Source organism: Acomys minous (genome assembly GCF_964271855.1).
Source record: "Acomys minous genome assembly, chromosome: 8".
NCBI classification, from domain to species: Eukaryota; Metazoa; Chordata; class Mammalia; order Rodentia; family Muridae; genus Acomys; species Acomys minous.
Genome location: NC_140489.1, coordinates 47,383,490 through 47,402,691, shown reverse-complemented (window position 1 = coordinate 47,402,691; position 19,202 = coordinate 47,383,490). Strand labels below are relative to the sequence as shown.

General features: G+C 41.8%; 1 protein-coding gene across 2 annotated transcripts in view; it reads right to left on the bottom strand.

Annotated features, from left to right (window-relative positions):
* SOS2 (SOS Ras/Rho guanine nucleotide exchange factor 2) overlaps positions 1–18,669 on the bottom strand; it is an 86,123-nt gene extending 67,454 nt beyond the window's left edge. For both annotated transcript variants that reach the window (XM_084793242.1, XM_084793243.1), the window contains exon 1: positions 18,452–18,669. In XM_084793242.1, coding sequence (XP_084649368.1) covers positions 18,452–18,538 — 87 coding nt within the window. In that variant the 5' untranslated portion in view covers positions 18,539–18,669. The remainder of the gene's footprint in view (positions 1–18,451) is intronic.
* Positions 18,670–19,202: the final 533 nt, after the last annotated feature.

Genomic DNA, 19,202 nt, shown 5'->3' with positions numbered 1-19,202 from the left:
ACTTGAAGCCCGTATTGAAGACAGAAGTAGGCAGGGCTCAGCCTTTACATGGCACATGCTCCCTACTGCCACTGTTCAGTTATGCTGACTCCTAAACTTGTTTTCTAAAGCTAGAACCTGGTAATTTATCCTAATAATCCAGTGTGACTGGATTAAACACACACACACACACACACACACACACACACACACACACACATACACACACTCTAACAGTTGCACCTACACATTGCAAATAGTTGTTTAAAAAAAAAAAACAAACTAAGTACTGCTCTGTTTATGCTATCGACACACAGAACAGAACAGAAATCTTAAGTATCCTCAAAATTATTTTTAAAAACTAGCTTAGTAATTGAGAAGCCTTTCCACAGGGTGGTGGTGGTGCATGCCTTTAATCTCAGCACTTAGGAGGCAGAGACAGGGAGATCTCTGAGTTCCAGGCCAGCCTGGTCTACAGAGCGAGTTCCAGGACAGCCAAGGCTACACAGAGAAACCCTAACTCGAAAAACCGAAAAAAGAAAAAAAAATTAATAGCCATCTTGATAGATGAAGAAAAAGCATCTGAAAACAAATCCAACATTCATTCATAATAAAAACTTTTCAAAGTGTTTCCTTAATTTAATGGGAAAAATGTCTTTATTTGGGAAAAGATACCTATTAGAATACTATAATAAAATTATAGTTAGTAGTAAAATAATGAAAGCTTGCCTCTGGGATGAAGAGAAAGGCAGCGCAAGGCTATTGGCTGCTCTCCACAAACTGATGGTAAGACCCTCTTACTGAAAACAACACCTATACAACTCACTGGATGTGGTGAATTCTAGCTGGTGCCTACCTAGAGCCTCACCCCACTGACTAGTGTTCCTGGTACTGGAAGGTACTGGGCACTCTCCCAAAGGAGAAAGGCAAACACCAAGCCAGATATAAATCCTTCAGTCTACAATGGTAACCTGTGCAAAATATACTGGTGCAATAACAGCACAAAACCTGCGTAAGTAAGCAGCCACTATCTGGTTGGATTTAAGGTCCACTCCATGACATGGAATCCATCTTTGGTGCTGCTTCAGTTTCTAAGAACCTTAGACTAGAAAGGCCAAAGACCTAGGGAGAAACAAAATACTACTGTTCTGCAAAAGGAACATAGCAATAAAATGACTCTTAATGACATTTGCTATACTCATAGATCAGTGTCTTGCTCAGCCATCATCAGAGAGCTTGCTCCCACAGTATATGGGAACATACACAGAGACCTACAACTGGACAATGTACAGAGAGTGAGAGACCGAGGAACCCTCAGGCCTACGTGGTATATTTCTATCAAATCTCTCCCCTCAGGGCTCAGGGAACCCTGCAGAAAAGGAAGCAGAAAGAGTGTAAGAGCCAGAAGGGATGGAGGCCACTAAGGAAATAAGGCCTCTAAGGACAGCAGGGCTAATGAGCATGCAAACCCACAGCAACTGTGGCAGCATGTACAACGCCTATATGAGTGTGAAACAGCTGGGTCCCAGCACAGAGAGGGGAAATGAACGCATGCCCTCATCCCTAATCCAGACCCTATCTCTAATTGATAACTGCTCACAAAGGAAAAATTAGTTTTTACCCAGAGTCCCACTGGGTATACAAGCCACTCTTAAGGCCAGGCACCATGCTCAGCAGTAAACAGCCAACACAAAACAAACTCAATGGTGTTTTTGAAGGTTCTTTGACTCATAATGCTTTGTCAGGCATTAAAAGAAAAATTACAGGATTTTTGCATATATATTATGGTTTCCAGTTTTGTGTTTTTATGGGGTTTCTGTGTGTGTGACTATATCTCTACGTCTTTTTTGTGCTTTTCTTTGGTTCTTTTTGATTGTTTTTATTTTATCTTATTACTTTTTAGATGCCTGATTTTTAATGAGAGTCAGAAAGAAAGGTTGTGGGCTTGGATGAGAAGGAAAGATCTGGGAGAAATCTAGGATATATTGTATGAAGAAAAAAAAAAGGGAGAGAAAGAGGCAAAGCGTGGTGGCGCACCTAATCTTAGCACTCAGGTGGCAGAGGCCAGGGTGTTCTGCATAGTGAGTTTCAGGTTAGGTAGAGGGAAGAGCAATGCTCATCTGGACTATCAGCACCCAGGAATCAACTATCAGAAGGAATGCCAAACTGTCTGCAAATTAAGGTGTTGTCTTTAAAATTCTTTGTCTATGTATATGTTGGCTAGAAGAGGCTATTGGGTGTCCTGCTCAGTCTCCATCTTATTCTCTTAATTCTGAGTCCAAGTCCACAACCTTCTTTCTGTCTCTCATTAGAAAATCTACAATGTAATAATAAAATTAAAAACAAACAAGCAAAGAAAAAAAAAAGAACAAGAAAGGCATATAGACACAGAGACACACACGTTCACACAGAGAAAAACTCCCATAAAAACACAAATGTTTGTCTGTCTCAAAAAACTGAAAGAAAAAAAAAGGAAGGAAGGAAAAAAGAAAAGAGAAATGGCAAGGACACCTTATTCTTTCTACTCCCTATTCTAGAGGTCCTAGCCAGGACAGTAAGGCAAGAAGACAAAGAATACGATCATTAAGAAGGAAGGTCTACGGTGGCTCAGTGGCTCACAGAGTCTGCTGCTCAAGCATAGAGGATCTAAGTTCAAATCTCTAGCTCCCACATTTAAAAAAAAAAATCTTAAAATCCAGCAATGTGAGGAGTGGAGACAGGAGGATCACTGGAGCTTGCAGGACACCAGCCTACTTCTAGGTTCAGTGGACACCCTGAGTTAAGAGAATAAGACGGAGACTGAGCAGGACAGCTAACATCCTCCTCCAGCTGGTATACACACATACACAAATACACAAAGAATTTTTAAAACTTAATTCACAGATAATATGGTATTCCTTCTGATAATTGATTCCTGGGTGTGGATATGTCCAGATAAACATTTGGGTGTTCTGGTGAGAGAGAGTCCGACGAAGCTGTCATTTAAAGTGGTAGAACTAGAAAGCTGGATTGTTCTTCCCTGTGTGGGCAGCTTCAATCCAATCTATTAAGAGTTGCAAAAAAAAAAAAAAAAAAAAAAAAGTTGCGAATAAGGCTGAATAATAAGCTTGGTGGAGGTAGAGGCAAGTGGATCCCTGTGAGTTTGAGGCCAGCCTGGTCTACAATGCGAGTCCAGGACAGCCAAGGCTACACAGAGAGACTTTGTCTCAAAAAGCGAAAAGAAAAAAAAAAAATATATATATATATATAAAATAAGGTTCAAGATAAAATGAAATTGCTGGGCACAATGTCACACACCTTTAATCCCAGCACCCCAGAAACAGAAGCAGGTTGATCTCTGTGAGTTTGAGGCCAGTTTGGCCTACATAGAGAGTTCCATATGAACTACCGTGTAACATAAGACTACACAGGGAGAGCCTGTGTCAATAAATAAATGTACAACATTTAAGACAAAATTAAACCACTGTTTAGGAACACATAGGAAAAGGAAAAGGCTAATAATAAAAGCAGGTACCTTTAAGCGTGTTTTATTAAGACAATGATGGCAACATGGTGCCATTTAACCCGGATGACAGTTAGTGTGCATGTTCTCTAATTTGTGTGTGTACTTTTTATGTGTTTTCCAATTTGTGTCAAATGTTTAAAAAGCTAAGAGAACCACCTGGCACACTGAGATGATTTAACTCAAGTAAATCAAGGAGTTAAGTTACCACTAAAATAATTTTAAATAGTGCCCCTAGTATCCAGTTTAATGAATAAAATTAACATGATAGAATACTGGAAACAGAAAATAGCTTACAAAATTGAGAGGGAGTACACTACATACTCAAAGCAAACATTAACTAGTTCCAAACAGGAAGACCAGAAGGTTAACAGCAATGATTTTCTATCTAAAACAAATTATCAATCAAGTATAATGGTAAAATAACAACATTCTTAGACATAACAAGGTAAAAAAAAAAAATCCTCCATGTATCATTTCTCATTAAGCCTTTGTGATATATACAAGACTAAAAGAAAACTATAAGTCAAGAATAAGAAAATAATGGGATACAGGAAAATGAAAAAAATCAATATAGAAGAAAGGCAAAGGAATGCCCAGGAATAAATGACAGAAAGTTATATGACAAGAGCCAGCAATCGGCATAAGGATCACCAGTGTGGATGGGATCATGTCAGAAGACTCTGGGAGGAACTGGTTCAATAAGATGAAATCAAGAAAATAGAAGTAAAATTCCAAAAGATTATTGAGATGACTGCAGAAAGTTTGTGTTCGAGACTCAGTTCACGGAAAACTATACCAACAAGAAAACAAGATAAGTATTACTGTCATCAGATAATTATTAGTATCATTAAAAGCAAAAAGAAAGTGTTTTAATATAAACATGATGAGTCATAATAATATAAAATGAATGTTAACCCAATCAAAATAAACACATACCATGGGGAAGAGAGGCAGGAGGGAATACATGGTTTAGGGAAAGTATTTCCTTTCTCACTCTGTACTTCTCTCACCTGACAAAAGGAAGCCCGGTAGCATCTTCACTGAACATGCCCACTAGATCCTTCATATAGGAGCCTTTTCTTGCCATTTATTTATGTATGTATATGTATGTGTGCAGACATACACATGCCATGACATATATGGAGGTCAAGGGAAACCTGAAGAAGTCAGTCTCTTCTTCCACCACATGGGCTCAGATTTTGAACTCATCAGGCTTGGCAGTACATGCCATCTTGCTAACCATGGGAAATCCTGTTTCTATGAAAACATTCATATAGTGAGTGCAATGACATTATAAGGTTGCTCCAGAGCATCTTTCTGTAAGAAGCCCTACTCAGTGAGACACTGTGAATGAACCATAAGAGGCTAAGAGCCCTACTCAGTGAGATGCTGTATATGAACTGTAAGAGGCTAAGAGTCCTACTCAGGGATTTGATGCTGACTGCACATATTGTCCTTGGCTGGTGCCATAGTTTGAGCAGAACCCCTGGGCCCAGAGCCGCCCATCATAGTGTTCTTCTTGTAGGTTTCTAGGACCCTCTGGATCCTTCTATTTCCCCATCTCCTATATTTCTCTCGCCTAGAGTGCCAATAGGATGTCCTCACCTCTATCCCACTTTCCTGGTAAGTGAAGACTTTCATGGGACATGCCACATGGGCTAGTGTCCAGTTATAAGTGAGTATATACCATTTGACTCTTTCTGCTTCTGGGTTAGCTCACTCATTATGATCATTTCTAGTTCAATCCATTTGGCCACAAATTTTGGAAATTCCCTGTTTTTAATAGCTGAGTAGTATTCCATAGTGAGGGACACTTAGGCTGTTTCCATGTTCTGGCTATTATGAATAAGGCTGCTATGAACATGGTTGAGCAAATTTTCTTGTTGTGTGCTGGAGCATCTTCTGGGTATATTCCAAGGAGTGGAATAGCTGGGTCTTGAGGAAGCCTTATTCCCAGTTTTCTGAGATAGCACCAGATAGATTTCCAAAGTGGCTGTACTAGTTTGCATTCCCACCAGCAATGAAGGAGTGTTCCTCTCTCCCCACATCCTCGCCAGCATGTGGTGTCGCTTGAATTTTTGATCTTAGCCATTCTGGTGGGTGTAAGATGGAACCTCAGAGTTGTTCTGATTTGCATTTCCCTGATGACTAAGGAGGTTGAGCATTTCTTTAAGTGTTTCTCAGCCATTTGATATTCCTCTGTTGAGAATTCTCTGTTTAGTTCCAAGCCCCATTTCTCAATTGGGTTATTTGGTTTGGTGGTGTTTAATTTCTTGAGTTCTTTATATATTTTGGATATTAGACCTTTGTCAGATGTAGGGTTGGTGAAGATCTTTTCCCAGTCTGTAGGCTGTCGCTTTGTTCTCTTGACAGTGTCTCCAGCCTTACAGAAGCTTCTTAGCCTCATGAGGTCCCATTTATTAATTGTTGACATTAAGGCTTGCTGAGTCCCATTTCTCAATTGGATTATTTGGTTTGGCCATGTTTGATTTCTTGAGTTCTTTATATAGTTTAGATATTAGACCTTTGTCAGATGCAGGGTTGGTGAAGATCTTTTCCCAGTCTGTATGCTCTCATTTTGTTCTGTTGACAGTGTCCTTTGCCTTACAGAAGCTTCTCAACCTCATGAGGTCCCATTTATTAATTGTTGACCTTAAGGCCTGGATTGTTGGTGTTCTGTTCAGGAAGCTGTCTCCTGTGCCACTGTGTTCCAGATCTAGACAAGGGACAGGACATTCTCCACAGTTAAGTGGAGAGTGGGGGCTGACTTTCACATGAACTCTGGTGCCCCCTATTTGGCCATGTCCCCTTGATGGGGAGGCCTGATGGCACTCAAAGGAAGGATAGCAGACTACCAAGAAAAGACTTGATACCCTAGCATCATATTCAGGGGGAGGAGGTCCCCCTCAATCACAGTCATAGGGAAGGGGAATGGGGTGAAAGCAGGAGGGAGGGAGGAATGCGAGGATGCATGGGATGGGATAGCAATCAAGATGTACTATAAATGATTTTATTTTTCAGTTAAAAAAAAAAGAAAATGGGGAAAGAAATTAGTGTTAAAGCAAAAAAAAAAAAGAAAGAGTCCTACTCAGTGAGATGATGTACATGAACCGTAAGAGGCTAAAAGCCCTACTCAGTGAGATGCTGTACATGTACCATAAGAGGGTAAAAGCTCTACTCAGTGAGATACTGTGCATTAAAACTAAGAAAAGTCTAACTGGAAGTAATTTTTTTCTGCGATTATGATTTTGGTAAATAACCTGCAAAGCAACTTTAGCACTAAGCATCAGAGCTTCTCATGCCAAACTTAATTTCAAATAAGAAAACAGTCTATGGCTACACTACTCCAAAAACCCTTGATCTCATCAAATAAGTAAAAAATATATAAATAAACATGTTAAAATTGTTCCTAAAGTACTCTAAAATAACATCAAAATGACAATGGAAGATAGCCTATTTTATAAATATAAAATTACCATATCAGAACAAACTTACAATTTTTTCTGAAAGACTAGTCAGAAATTAAAATAATTTTCAGGGTTTTGGGGGTTTTGCCATTGTTGTTGGGTTTTGTTTGTTTGCTTGTTTGTTTGTTTGTTTTTCAGACAGGGTTTCTCTGTGTAGCCTTGACTATCTTGGACTCGATTTGTAGACCAGGCTGGCCTCAAATTCACAGAGATCTAACCACCTCTGCCTCTCCAAGAGAGCTTGGATTACAGGCATGCACTACCTTTCCTGGCAATTTTCTGTTCTTACCAGGAAAACAGCAAGTCAGACGTGTATTGCAGTTATGCCATATTTTCAATGCCAGAATATATTACCTTTATATATACACTGTATGTAGAATAATCATAATAATACACATAGAGACACAATGAAGCATTTATTTAAATTTTTAATTTTAAATATAATTTTTAAATATTATATTTAACAAAATACAGAAATGTTTTTACTAATTATGTTTTTCAGGTTTCTGTATTAACAAAAAAAAATCTTGTTAGTGCATTTGTTCAATGAACTAACATTTGCATCTCAAGAAAATGTAGCAGGGGCTGGAGAGATGGCTCAGAGGTTAAGATCACTGACTGTTCTTCCAGAGGTCTTGAGTTCAATTCCCAGCACCCACATGGTGGCTTATAACCATCTATAATGTGATCTAATGCCCTCTTCTGTCATGGAGGCAGAGCACTGTATACATAATAAAAAAAATAAATCTTAAGAAAAAAAGAAAGAAAGAAAATGTAGTAAATAAATCTCTTTGTCTGTACTCTCTGACTGGCATCTTTCCCAAATTCCTCATTTAAAATTTCCACAGAAATACAAATGTCTCAAGTGTCATTTAAATCCTGTATGTAGATCGGGGGTGGAGCCTGGTGGTTTTTCTTTTTAGATGTTTTGTAGTTTTAAGGTTTACAATTTAGACTTATGATCTACTTAAATTAATGTTATAAATGATATGATAATTCTGTTTATGGTGCACATACTGCATGTGGACAGCTAGCTGGCCATTTCGCCATTATTGGCAAGGCTGTCTTCTTTGCTAATGGTCTTCACACCTTTATAAAAATCAGTTGGACATTTACATACGTGCATTTACTTTGGGTTGTCTGTCTGCACCACTGGTTTTGTTGATTATCCTTAGATGAGTGCCACACAGCTTAGAGGGCTGTTCATAAACCCCCTGAGGTAAGCCAGGCGCAGTGCCGCAGGCCTGGAAGCTGGAAGCTCAGGCGGGAGGACTGCTATTTTCAAGCCATCTATGTTGTTTAATGAAACTATTGATTTTGTTTTTGATAAACAGCTATCTGATAATGTTTGTTCTATACTTTTTCTATCTGATACCCTCTTCTCACCTCCAAGGCACCAGGTAAAAAGACACTTTAAATAAATATGAAATAAACACTTCACGATGCCAGCTCAAATAAGTATGTTAAAGCTTTATGCTTATAGGCGAAAAATTAATTCAATATATATAGTTTTCTCTGTTACATAGAAGCATAAGAAGCAACAAAGGACTTTCAAACCTAAAAATACATAAGAACGTAATTATGTACACATAGGATAAAAAGCTCACAGAGAAAAGCCAAAGTTTCCAACTGTTAAAGACTCACTTGTTCTCTCATTTTAAAAGAATCCCAGTGCAGGCCAGATGTGGTGGCTTTTACTCCCAGCATTCAGGCAGGCAGACCTCTGTGAGTTCGAGGCCAGCCAGGTCTACCAAATAAGTCCAGGCCAGCCAGGGCTCTGTTACACAGAAAAACTCTATCTCAAAAAACAAAACAACAACCAAAAGGATCACAGTGCACAGCATATTACTTTGACATTTAAATTAGATCAGTTTTTTTAGATTTATTTATTTTATGTGGATGACTGTTTTGCCTGCATATATGTATGTGTGCCACATACATGCCTGGTGCCCATGGGGGAGGGGAGCTCAGAACAGAGTGTCAGATCCCTTGGAACTGGAGTTGCAGATGGTTACGAGCCACACGTGAGAGCTGAGAACTGAACAGGGTCTTCTGCAAGAAGAAGCAGTGTTTTTATCAGTGAGCCATCTCTCCAGAACCTCCATTAGATTAAGATCTTTTTAAACTGACTAAACTATTTTACCTTAACATGATCAGTATTTGAAATACAAAATTATACCCTCTGTAACTACTTGATTTTAATATGAAAAAATGTTAAATGTCAACATAAAATGTGCAAATTCTCAAAATTCTCTTGAGAGATATGTAACAAAAAAGCTAGAAAACTCCCAATTTAGAAGTAAGAGTCATGGAGACTCCACAGTGATTAGAAGTGAGCCTGGTGTGAACCACAGGGGTGTCCCCACTGGGTCTCTGCTTTAAGTACATGGTTTATAGTGGAAATGTACTTTTACAGGACAAGACAGTAAGTTCCATTTAGATTACACTGTGCAACGATAGGCATTTATGTGGGGCTGTGCAGAAAAAGGGGAGACTGCAGCAGCTTTGCACCGGCTGCAGGGAAGTGCCCTTTCAAGAAGATAATGGTTAATTATAAACATTTAACGAGACAAGCCATACAGCTATCAGAGGGAAGGGTGTTCATAGAGAAAGGTACCGGGGCCGCAACTGCAGCACAGTGAAGAGCACTGGCTGCTCTTCCCAAGGACCTAGTTCAATTCTCAGCATCCTCCTAGTAGTGGCTCACAATATCTATCTCTAGTCCCATGGGATACAATGTTTTTATCTGGTTTCACTAAGCAGCACACACATGGTGTACACACACAAATGCAAGCAAAAGAACCAGACACTTAAATTTTTTTTAAGTTAAAAAACACAGCAATTAAAAAAGTCTTGAGACCAACACATCCTGTATGTCTCTATATGTTACAGGAACAAGACAGTGGGGGGGGGGGGCGGGGAACAGACCCAGACTACAGAGCCCCAGAGCTCTATGAAGAGGACTTTTCTTCTGAGAAGCAATGGTATAAACAAAAGTGCCATGATCTCATCTCTACAGTACTGAGAAAAGACTGAATGATATAAGCGTGGGAAAGCGTCATTAAGAAGCTATTTCAATAGTCCAAGATATTGGCAAATGCGACTTGGTTCCAGGTGGAAGAAGAGGAAACAGTTACAATCTGAAATAGAGCTAAAACGGCTTAATAACATGTTGTGTAGTATAAAAAGAGAATTCAAAAGTAACTCGAGGTTTAGTTTGAGGGACTAGAGGAATGGAGCGGGCACTTATTAACACGCAACTGTTGCATGAAGGAGCAAGATCTTTCAGAACAGCATCTGTATGTAAATATCACAAAAATTGAAGTTTAGAAGTGCTTGAGGTAGAAAAATTAATTTAGGGCTAGATATATATTAGCTTATACAAAGCCTTAGGTTTGATCTAAAATACAAAGTTGCGGGGCGGGTGGGGGGGCGAGAAAGAGGAGGGAGAAAAATGAAGGGAGAAGAAAGGGGAGGAGTGAAATTAATTTTGAAACCAAAAGAAACAACTAATTTGGAAATCATCAAATGTAGATGGTATGTGAAGCATTGAGGCCGAGTGGGACCACCAAAGGAGAACGTATAAAGAAACAGGTGTCTAAACTCTGAGAAAGCTCAAATGGTGTGGTTTCTAGGAAGGTAAGAAATCACAATAGAAGACCTATAGAAGAGAGGGCATAGACAGATCAGACAGACAGAAACAAGGCAGTAGTGTTTCAAGTTCTGAAAGGCAAGTGGGTTTTTTGGGGGGCGCAGGGTTGGCTTTTGAAAATGATTTGTAAGGTGAAAGAGATCAACTGCCAAAAACTGCTAACGGGTCAGCTACAAAAGAACTACAGAGTGTTTTTAAGGGGTGTGGTAGAACGCACAAATGATAAATGATCTAATAAAGAAAACTAAAGACTTCTGTGTGGCCCGGATACATAGCAGTAGCTGAGAAAGAAATGAAAGGAAGAGAGGGCGAGAGGAAGGATACACAAGGCTTGGACCAGCTCGAACTGCCTTAATGTTATTTTCACTTTGTTGCTTCACCTCTAGACATTACTTTGTGAATTTGGAATATAAAACATTTCATACATTTCAAAACACTTTCTACTTACTATCATATATTTTGTGAAAATAAGTTTTGGTTGTTAATTTTTAATGTGACTACATGAAATAATGCTAAAGCCATTAGTTCCATTAAAATTCCTCCCTCAGTCAAATACGCAGCCTAGCATAGGTTATAATCAAACTCTACTCCCTTAAAAGAGAAGCCATGATTAATAGACACATATCTGATTCATGTCAAGTGGTAACACAGGTAATGCTTTGGATACTCAGCATAAAACATTTTAATGGAATATTATTGCTCTAAATATACCATACTAAAATTAAACTGATAACAGAAAAAAGGTTACTAAATCATGGCTGACAGGGAGCTAAATGCACCAAGTTAAAGTGCATTCCTAATGCTTATCCAGTCTGCTGAGCCCCTTGGGTCAGTTTGGGTCATTATAACTTTGGAATAATTCCAAAGGATTCCTATGGGTTCTATTGTTCTAGTCAGCGGCTTTAGGAAATCCGGAGCAGGTTCCATGTTAAAAGTCAAAAATTAAATAAAAAATGTGAAATCATAGGATCTGTATTAGTTTCTGATTTTCTTCTTCTTTTTAAGCGTACTTGACATTTTAATAAAGTCATGCGGCATCTCCCTGTAGTAGTCTTTATATACATTGGGCTGTTCCAGCTAAGCATCAGCTTATGCAGTGCTGTTCAAAGACAGGAAGATATATGGTTACTGAAAAAGAGCTTTTACACTGACAAAGGTGGGGCTTGGTGCAGCTCGGAAACAGAGAGATAGTCAGGCCTCTTCAAAGCCAGGAGTTCCATCCCAAGCACCAAGGAAAAGAGGGAAAGGGAGGGAAGAGAAGAAAAAGTGTGTTACAACGAATGGCCCTGCGTGAAACTCACACAGCCAGTTACAGCCAGAGAACCCACCCACTGTAATTCTGAGAATGCCTTCCCAGCCCTCAGTCTTTCAGTTTCTATGTAGTATCCGATGTTACAACTTATATTCCAGGCAAAATTAAGTATTTGCAGCAGTCTCTGCAAAAGGCAGTCTTCTCAGACAGCAAAGCCCTTCAGCACACGCCAGAGCCCACTACACTGAACCAGGGTGTCCAACACAGCAGCAATCCTTCCGTGTTCCTTACTCAATATTACAAGTCTCCCTGACTATGTAAATATTCCTTGTACCGTGCATCATACACCGTTGTGAGGTCCACGGGACCTATGGCTACTATTCTATCCTACAGTGTTTAAGCAGTGCACCTCAAGTTCTGCCGCCTACATGCAGTGAATGGCCGTGATACTTGGGACACCAGAATGACAACAAACGGCCTCTCTAGTGAAGAGCGTGTGGTGGAGCGTCCCTGAATTGAAGGGCAGGAGATGGGCAGGGCACGTAGGCCAGGGAGAGGATTTTAGAATGCTTCTACTTAGGAGTGTGTATTGCAGACAACTACTATACTTTGTCTATCCTTAGTCCAAGTCCTGAGTGACTGCATGTTCATGCAGAACACACTTCTACTTTAGAGGAGGCCGAGCAGGCTGTTATGAAAGCATATTCTTAGGGGAATCTGATGGCTTGCTCCCAAAAGTGCTGCGTACTTTGCAAGTCTGTTTGACAGCAAGGCTGTGTATGAGTCCCACCTCCTTATCAGTGGAGCAGGTGTTGGTGAAAGCATCCCTGTTGTAGGCATTCCTCAGGTATTTCCAGATGCTCATCATTCCTTTAGAAATATCAAACTTGTGTTTGTTGGCCATCACCTTGATGATGTGCTTGGGCAGCAGGTTGAAGTCCAGTGTCATCTCGCTGCCATCCAGAAATCTACATGTAGAAAACTTGATGTCCTCCATGCTGTCCTCATCAGTTTTTATCAGGGAAGGGAATTCGGATACTCCTCCAGTTTCTGTGGCATTTTCAAGAACGTCCTCTCCAGTGGTTCATTACCCTCTGGCCTTGAGTTCTTGATACAAGCAGAGAATTTGGCAAAGATGTCCATTCCAGCAATGTTTGACTATAGGGGTTTTGGTGAAAGGTTTACGTACGTGGTGGGGGTGAGCAGGATAAGACTTCTTCAAGAAATTCCTCAATCTTATTTCCACCCATGTTTACTTCACTGTTGGAAATTATAAATGGTGGGTAGGTCCCCAGAGTCAAGTTCTGCAGTTGACATGCTTCCTTTTTAGGTCAGTGGTTGTGACATTAAACACAACTCCTTGAGCTGAAGAATCATGAAGCATTTCTTTCCTCCTTCAGTCCTTTCAGGAGCATCACTAGAGCTTAGGCCCTGGTTCTGGAGCTGCAGGGGTTGCAGTCCAGAGCTCCCTCTATCCTTGGCATCACCTCAGCCTCCTGGGACTCTACTTTCTGGATTTCACCTGGAGGTGTAATCTTTCCAAAACCCACTTAGGACCAGATTAATCTAAGTTACTTTGCTACAGGAATGAGCGCCCTACAAGATCTCCTATTCTCTGGAGAAAACCTTAACTTGATCTACACACAATCTGCACCTGCCTACCATTCCCTTTGCTGCAAATCTTTTCTGCCATTGTATTTGTTAATTCATATGATCTTTCAGAGAACTGCTGGCTTGTCTGTCTCCAGACCTCTCCACCACAGCCACTAGCTTTATGACAGCAGGACCACTTCCTACAGCCACAGGATCAAAACCACGGCCTAACACATAAAAGACACTCAGGAATATTGCTGCCTGTAGTCTCCAGAATTTAGCTTCCTCAAAGATGCCTTCTTGACTCGGTTATACATCAGTGGCACCAATTCTATTTTCTCAAATCACCCTCCAGATTTTCTGGAGAGAAAAGATCCGGTGTAATCTAAAATGAACTCCCAGGAAGCAGCAGTATGAAGCAAAACATCAGAATCTTTCAGACTCTCCAAGTGTACTTCTTAGCCGTCTTTTACCTTGCCACATACTACTAGTTAATCCAGACATTTTCCCACATCACTAAGATCAAACTGTCACAGTGTGAGAAAGTCAATATTTAACCCAAATCAATTAGACACAGGAGTTCTTTCTAGCACTCTTTTATATTTGAAACTACAGATAAGACAATGTTTTCTTTTCCATGGCTAGCCTGATAAAGAAAACCATATAGAAAAGGTATCAACCCCCCCAAAATTAATAATAATAATAATAATAGTGGGACTCAAAACCCTGATTAAGTGATTTCTTCTCCCTTTGGATTTTTGAGATAGGGTCTCTCTGTGTAGCCTTGGCTGTCCTGGACTCACTTTGTAGACCAGGCTGGCCTTGAACAAACTCACATTGATCCTCCCACCTCTGCCAACCAAGTGCCGGGACTAAAGGTGTGCGCCACCCCACCCAGATGATTAAATGAACTTAAGGCAAATTTTTGTATGGAAAGTGTTGACTTAGCAAAATGTCATGCACAAAGTACCAAAAGCATTTAACACAAAGGTAATAAATTGCATTTACAGTATACCATGTTTCGTTTGTTTCATTGTTTGGTTTTTGCTCCCAAGTAGTATGACAGCTCACCGTTCTTGGAGAGTAGAGGCGTTTATAGCATCCTGGCTCTTTTAGGGACAATGCATAATTTAGCAGGAATGTTAACAATGCATACAGCATCCATTAGTAGCATCGCTTCACTCTGCTCTGCATGTTTTTAAATGCTCTAGGTGAAGCTTTCTCTTTAAAGGTAAAGAAAAGGCTGGGAGTATTGATCAGTAGTAGAGTATACATTTAGTATGCATAAGGTTCCATCTCAGCACCAAAACAAAAAAACAAAAAACAAAAAACAAAAAATTTTTTAAATTAAAAAGCAAACAAAAAATATATTTTTAATTCCAAAATTACTTCTTATAGGCCCCATTTTTTCAATATCTGTGTTTTACATAGTAAAATGAATATTTGGTGCTTTTATTAAAGAAAATGGGGAAATTGTCTATTTTTTTTTAAACTTTTACTTATTTATTTGTGTCATGTTGAGTGTATGACGGTCTGAGGACACTCTGCAAGAGTTGGTTTTTTCCTTCCACCATACGGGTTTCACCCATCCCAATGTCAGTTTTTTTGAAGGTCAGCACTTATATTTTCTTGTCTTTCCTTCAAGAGAATTCATCACAAAAGTGCTGTCATCCTTGCACAAGGACCATGCTAATCTCTGTACTGTTTGAGGTGGTTTTACTTTTTAATTTTTAAAACAATTACATATGTGGGGGAGGGGCAGGGAGTGTTACACATGAATGCAGGTGCCTGTGGAGGCCAAAAGAGGGCAGCAGATCTACTGGAGCTGGTTACCGGTGGGTAGGAGTCACCTGATATGGGTGCTGGAAACCAGATTCATGTCACCTGCAAGAGCAGCACGCACTGCTGAACCACCACTGCCTTCCTTCTCTTCCTCTTTTTTTTTTTTTTTTTTTTTTTTTTTTTTGGTACTGTTTGTTTGTTTGAGACTGTGTCTCACTATGTAGCTTTGGATGGCCTGGAACTTGCTATATAGACTAGGCTGGTCTCAAATTCAGAGATCCACCTGATCTGTCTTCCAAGCGCTGAGATTAAAGTGTGACACCATACCCAGTGTTTTGTTTGCTTTTGATCTTTAAAAAACAACTTTCATTAAATCTACTCATTTTATGTATTGTTCCAATTTTAGTGTAACTGCTGGAGAAATGAGCAAGTCTTTCATTTTCAAGTTGACACTGGTAATACACATAAATACATGTATATTTGGTGTTCATTTTTTAAAAATTACCTAAAACTTGAAAAGAATCAAAAACCAAAAATAGTAGGCACTTTTCAGTGTGGTACTTAGTTTAAACTTTTGATTACTTTCTATTAATTAATTTAACAAGTCTATAAGATGAATTTATAGAATTCTGTTGGTCAAAATGCAAATAATTTCTATCTAGTGGAAAGGATAGCCAAAGCTTACTTTTTTATGTTCTTAATTAGAATATTAACTACTTCTATATCTAACCCAATAGTTTTAATTTCTTCCAGCACATCCCTTTAGTCCCAGCACTCTGGAGGCAGAGGCAGGAGGATCTCTGAGTTTGAGGCCACCCTGGTCTACAGAGAACTCCAGGACAGCCAGGGCTTCACACAGAGAAACCCCTGCCTTGAAAAACCAAAACAAAACATAAACCAAAACTTTCAAAATAGAAATTTTGGCCTAACCAGTAAATACCTTTCCAGAATGACTTTACTTTAAAAAAATTCACCTTTGAGCTGGGTGTGGTGGACATCTTTAATTCCAGCACTTGGTGGGGGGAGGAGGGGAGGGAGGGAATCCAAGTTTGAGGCCAACCTTATCTACAGAGTGAATTCTAAAACAGCCAGACCCACAAAAAGAAACCCCGACTCAAAAAACCAAAATAAATAAAATGCACCTTTATATTCTTAGGATCTGGTATGGTATCAAGTGCCTAAGCTATGTTCAACAGACGTTACATGAATACATAAAGTCAGAATACACCACACCCCATAAAATATGAATTAGTATCAATAAATTAAAAAAAAAATAAATGTTTTCTGTGGTGTGTACTTCAAATCCATTATGTGAAGTTAGTAAATTAATATTAACTGCTTTTTAACATTCACCACAGAAGACCAGATTTCTGTGTATGCGTTTCATTCCTATGAAAAGAATCCCATTCCTGTGAGGTCATACAGTTACTCTGAGGCACCTGGGAAACAAACACAACATGTGAACGCTCAGTGCTAGGACTCTGTTCTGGGTGCTTGAGACAGGAGGGTCAGAAGCAGGAGACTGGGACCCGATGTTCTGCTTTTGTTCCCGATCTAATCTGAAAAATTAAATTTGTATTTGTTCTTCACGGGTTATATAGTCTAAGCCACCTTTTGCTGTCCAATGCACTAATGAATACGTGCTTGTATCACAAGGCAGGCCCGGGTCACCCTGATAAAATGCACTCTATGTAGCAAAAGGGCTAACTACTCTCCAGGCCTCTCCCCCTTCGTTTTTAATTCAAAACAGAGCTCGTCACCACCACTCAACATGCTTCCCATTTCCAGCAAGTTCTTTTGAAAGACACGACTTGATACACGCCCCCCCCCACCAAGGAAACCAATAAACACCTCCTTATGAGAATTATGCCAATGGAAAGTTTGAAATTCTCAAAGTACAAGGAAATGTTTTTACCATTAAAGTGGACTCGTCTTTCCATTCCTAGAAATGTGTGATGAATTATTCTTCAGGTATAGTACTTAGAGAGAGAGAGAGAGAGAGAGAGAGAGAGAGAGAGAGAGAGAGAGGGAGAGAGAAACTTTTCGGAGTCAGTTCTCTCCTTCCATCATGGGTTTTGGGCATGAACTCAGGTAATCCGGCTTGCCAAAAAACCACTTTTACTCCCTGAGCCATTTTACAGGCTCCTTTTAGAGTGGTGTTGTAACTAATGGGAATTTAGTGTGTGTGGGGGGGGGGGGGGGGTCAGGGTCCTGCATGCAGGTCAGCACAACTGTGTGGGATCGGTCCTCCCCTACTACCTTTATGTGGGTTCCAGGAATGAAATTCAAGCCATCAAGCCTGTGTTGTTGGACAGCAAACCATCCTTTCCTGATGAGTCTCTCACTGGTCCAGGATTTTTAAAAATTCTTGCATATTTTTGCAGAAAAGGCAAAAAGTTACCGGGAGCAGCCCATGTCCAGGAGACATGACCGCTAACTCTTCAAATCTGTCCTACTTACAAAAATAATTGAACAACAGCAACAAAAAGCATCGCATAATTACCTAACACCAACCAATAACAAGCCATGCATCGTAGCAGTGCATCCAAACTTCAAAGATTGATTTTAAAAAGTTATTCCAAGTTCTCATGGTTGTGAGGGAGAAAGTGACCACATTTTCTGAGGCAGTCCTTGTATTCAGGTAAGACTCCTGCAGGAAGTGGAAAGGCGCTCTAGATTCACCCCAAGAGCTGGAAAACGAATACTATGACTCACTGACACTTCACACATGGGAAACACACATCCACATTAGCAAAAGAAGCTCTGCCTCACGAGCGAATGGGCAACCTTGGCACGCAAACCGCCCGAAGCGAACACCCGCAAAGAACTTCATTAAAAGTAGTTTACTCGGTCCGAAATCGTGCCGTTTGTTTTAGAAACTAAAAACCAGCGGGACTCGGTCTTGCCCGAGTCCAGCCACAGGACAACAAATTGGTCAACGGCGGAAGTTGCCTGACGAAATGACTGTAACATGAAATCCAGTTTTATGATCATAACAAAACCTTCCTTCCGGGACCAGGCCAAAAAAAAAAAGAACGAACGAAAGTTTAGAAAACGTCCTTCGGGATGCAACAGGCAATTAGGAACGCCCGGCGCCAGGCCGGGGAAAGCTCGACCCGGGGGCCCGATGGGGACTCGAGCCGTGCTCCCCGTTACAAGTTCTGCGGGCTCCCGGCCCGGCCCACCCAGCGCGCCGCACCTCCCTCGGCCCCAGCACTGACCTTCCGCAGGGCCGGGACCAACAGTCCCCGCCATTTCGGGCTGTTTTCTTCGCTGAAGAACTCGTACGGCTGCGGCGCCTGCTGCATGGCCCCGGCCGCAGCGCCTCCGCATCGGAGGCCCGGCGGGGAGGGGGGCTGACAGGCAGGGCGCGGGCCGCCTCGCCTCGCCTCGCCCGGGGCCGCCGCCGCCTCCCGCCCGGGCCGCCGCTCCGGCCGAGCTCTCGGGGGGCGGCGCCGGCGGGAGGGCGGGCGGACGCTCGCCGAGGCTTGGCGGCCCCGCAGCTCCGAGGAAGCGCGGCGGCCCGAGGCGCCCTGCTCTCCCCCGCGCCGCCGGCCCGCTCGTCGGGCGGCTCCTCCTCCTTTGTCTGGCTGCGCAGCCCCGAGCACCGCCGGCCTCGCCCCCGCCCCGACTCCCGCTACGGCCGCGGCGGGCGGACGGCGGCGGCGGCCCGCAGCGTCCTCATCGCCTCCCCCGCCCTCCGCGCAGCCGACGCCGCCCGGCCGGGCCCGCCCGAGTCACCTCCAGAGGGCCCTCGGGGGCCGAGCGGGCGAGCGGGCGGGCGCGCGTGTCCGGCGTGCACGGCGCTGCCCGCCGCCGCCGCCGCCCCTCCAGCACGGCGGGCAGCCGCCGAGCGCCGGGTCCCAGCAGCCCCGGCTCGGCTCGGCCCGGCCCCACGGCCTGGGGCTCGCTCTCCCGACTCTCGGGAGAAGGCCAGCACGGAGCATGCGCGCCGCTGAGCGGGCCGAGGCG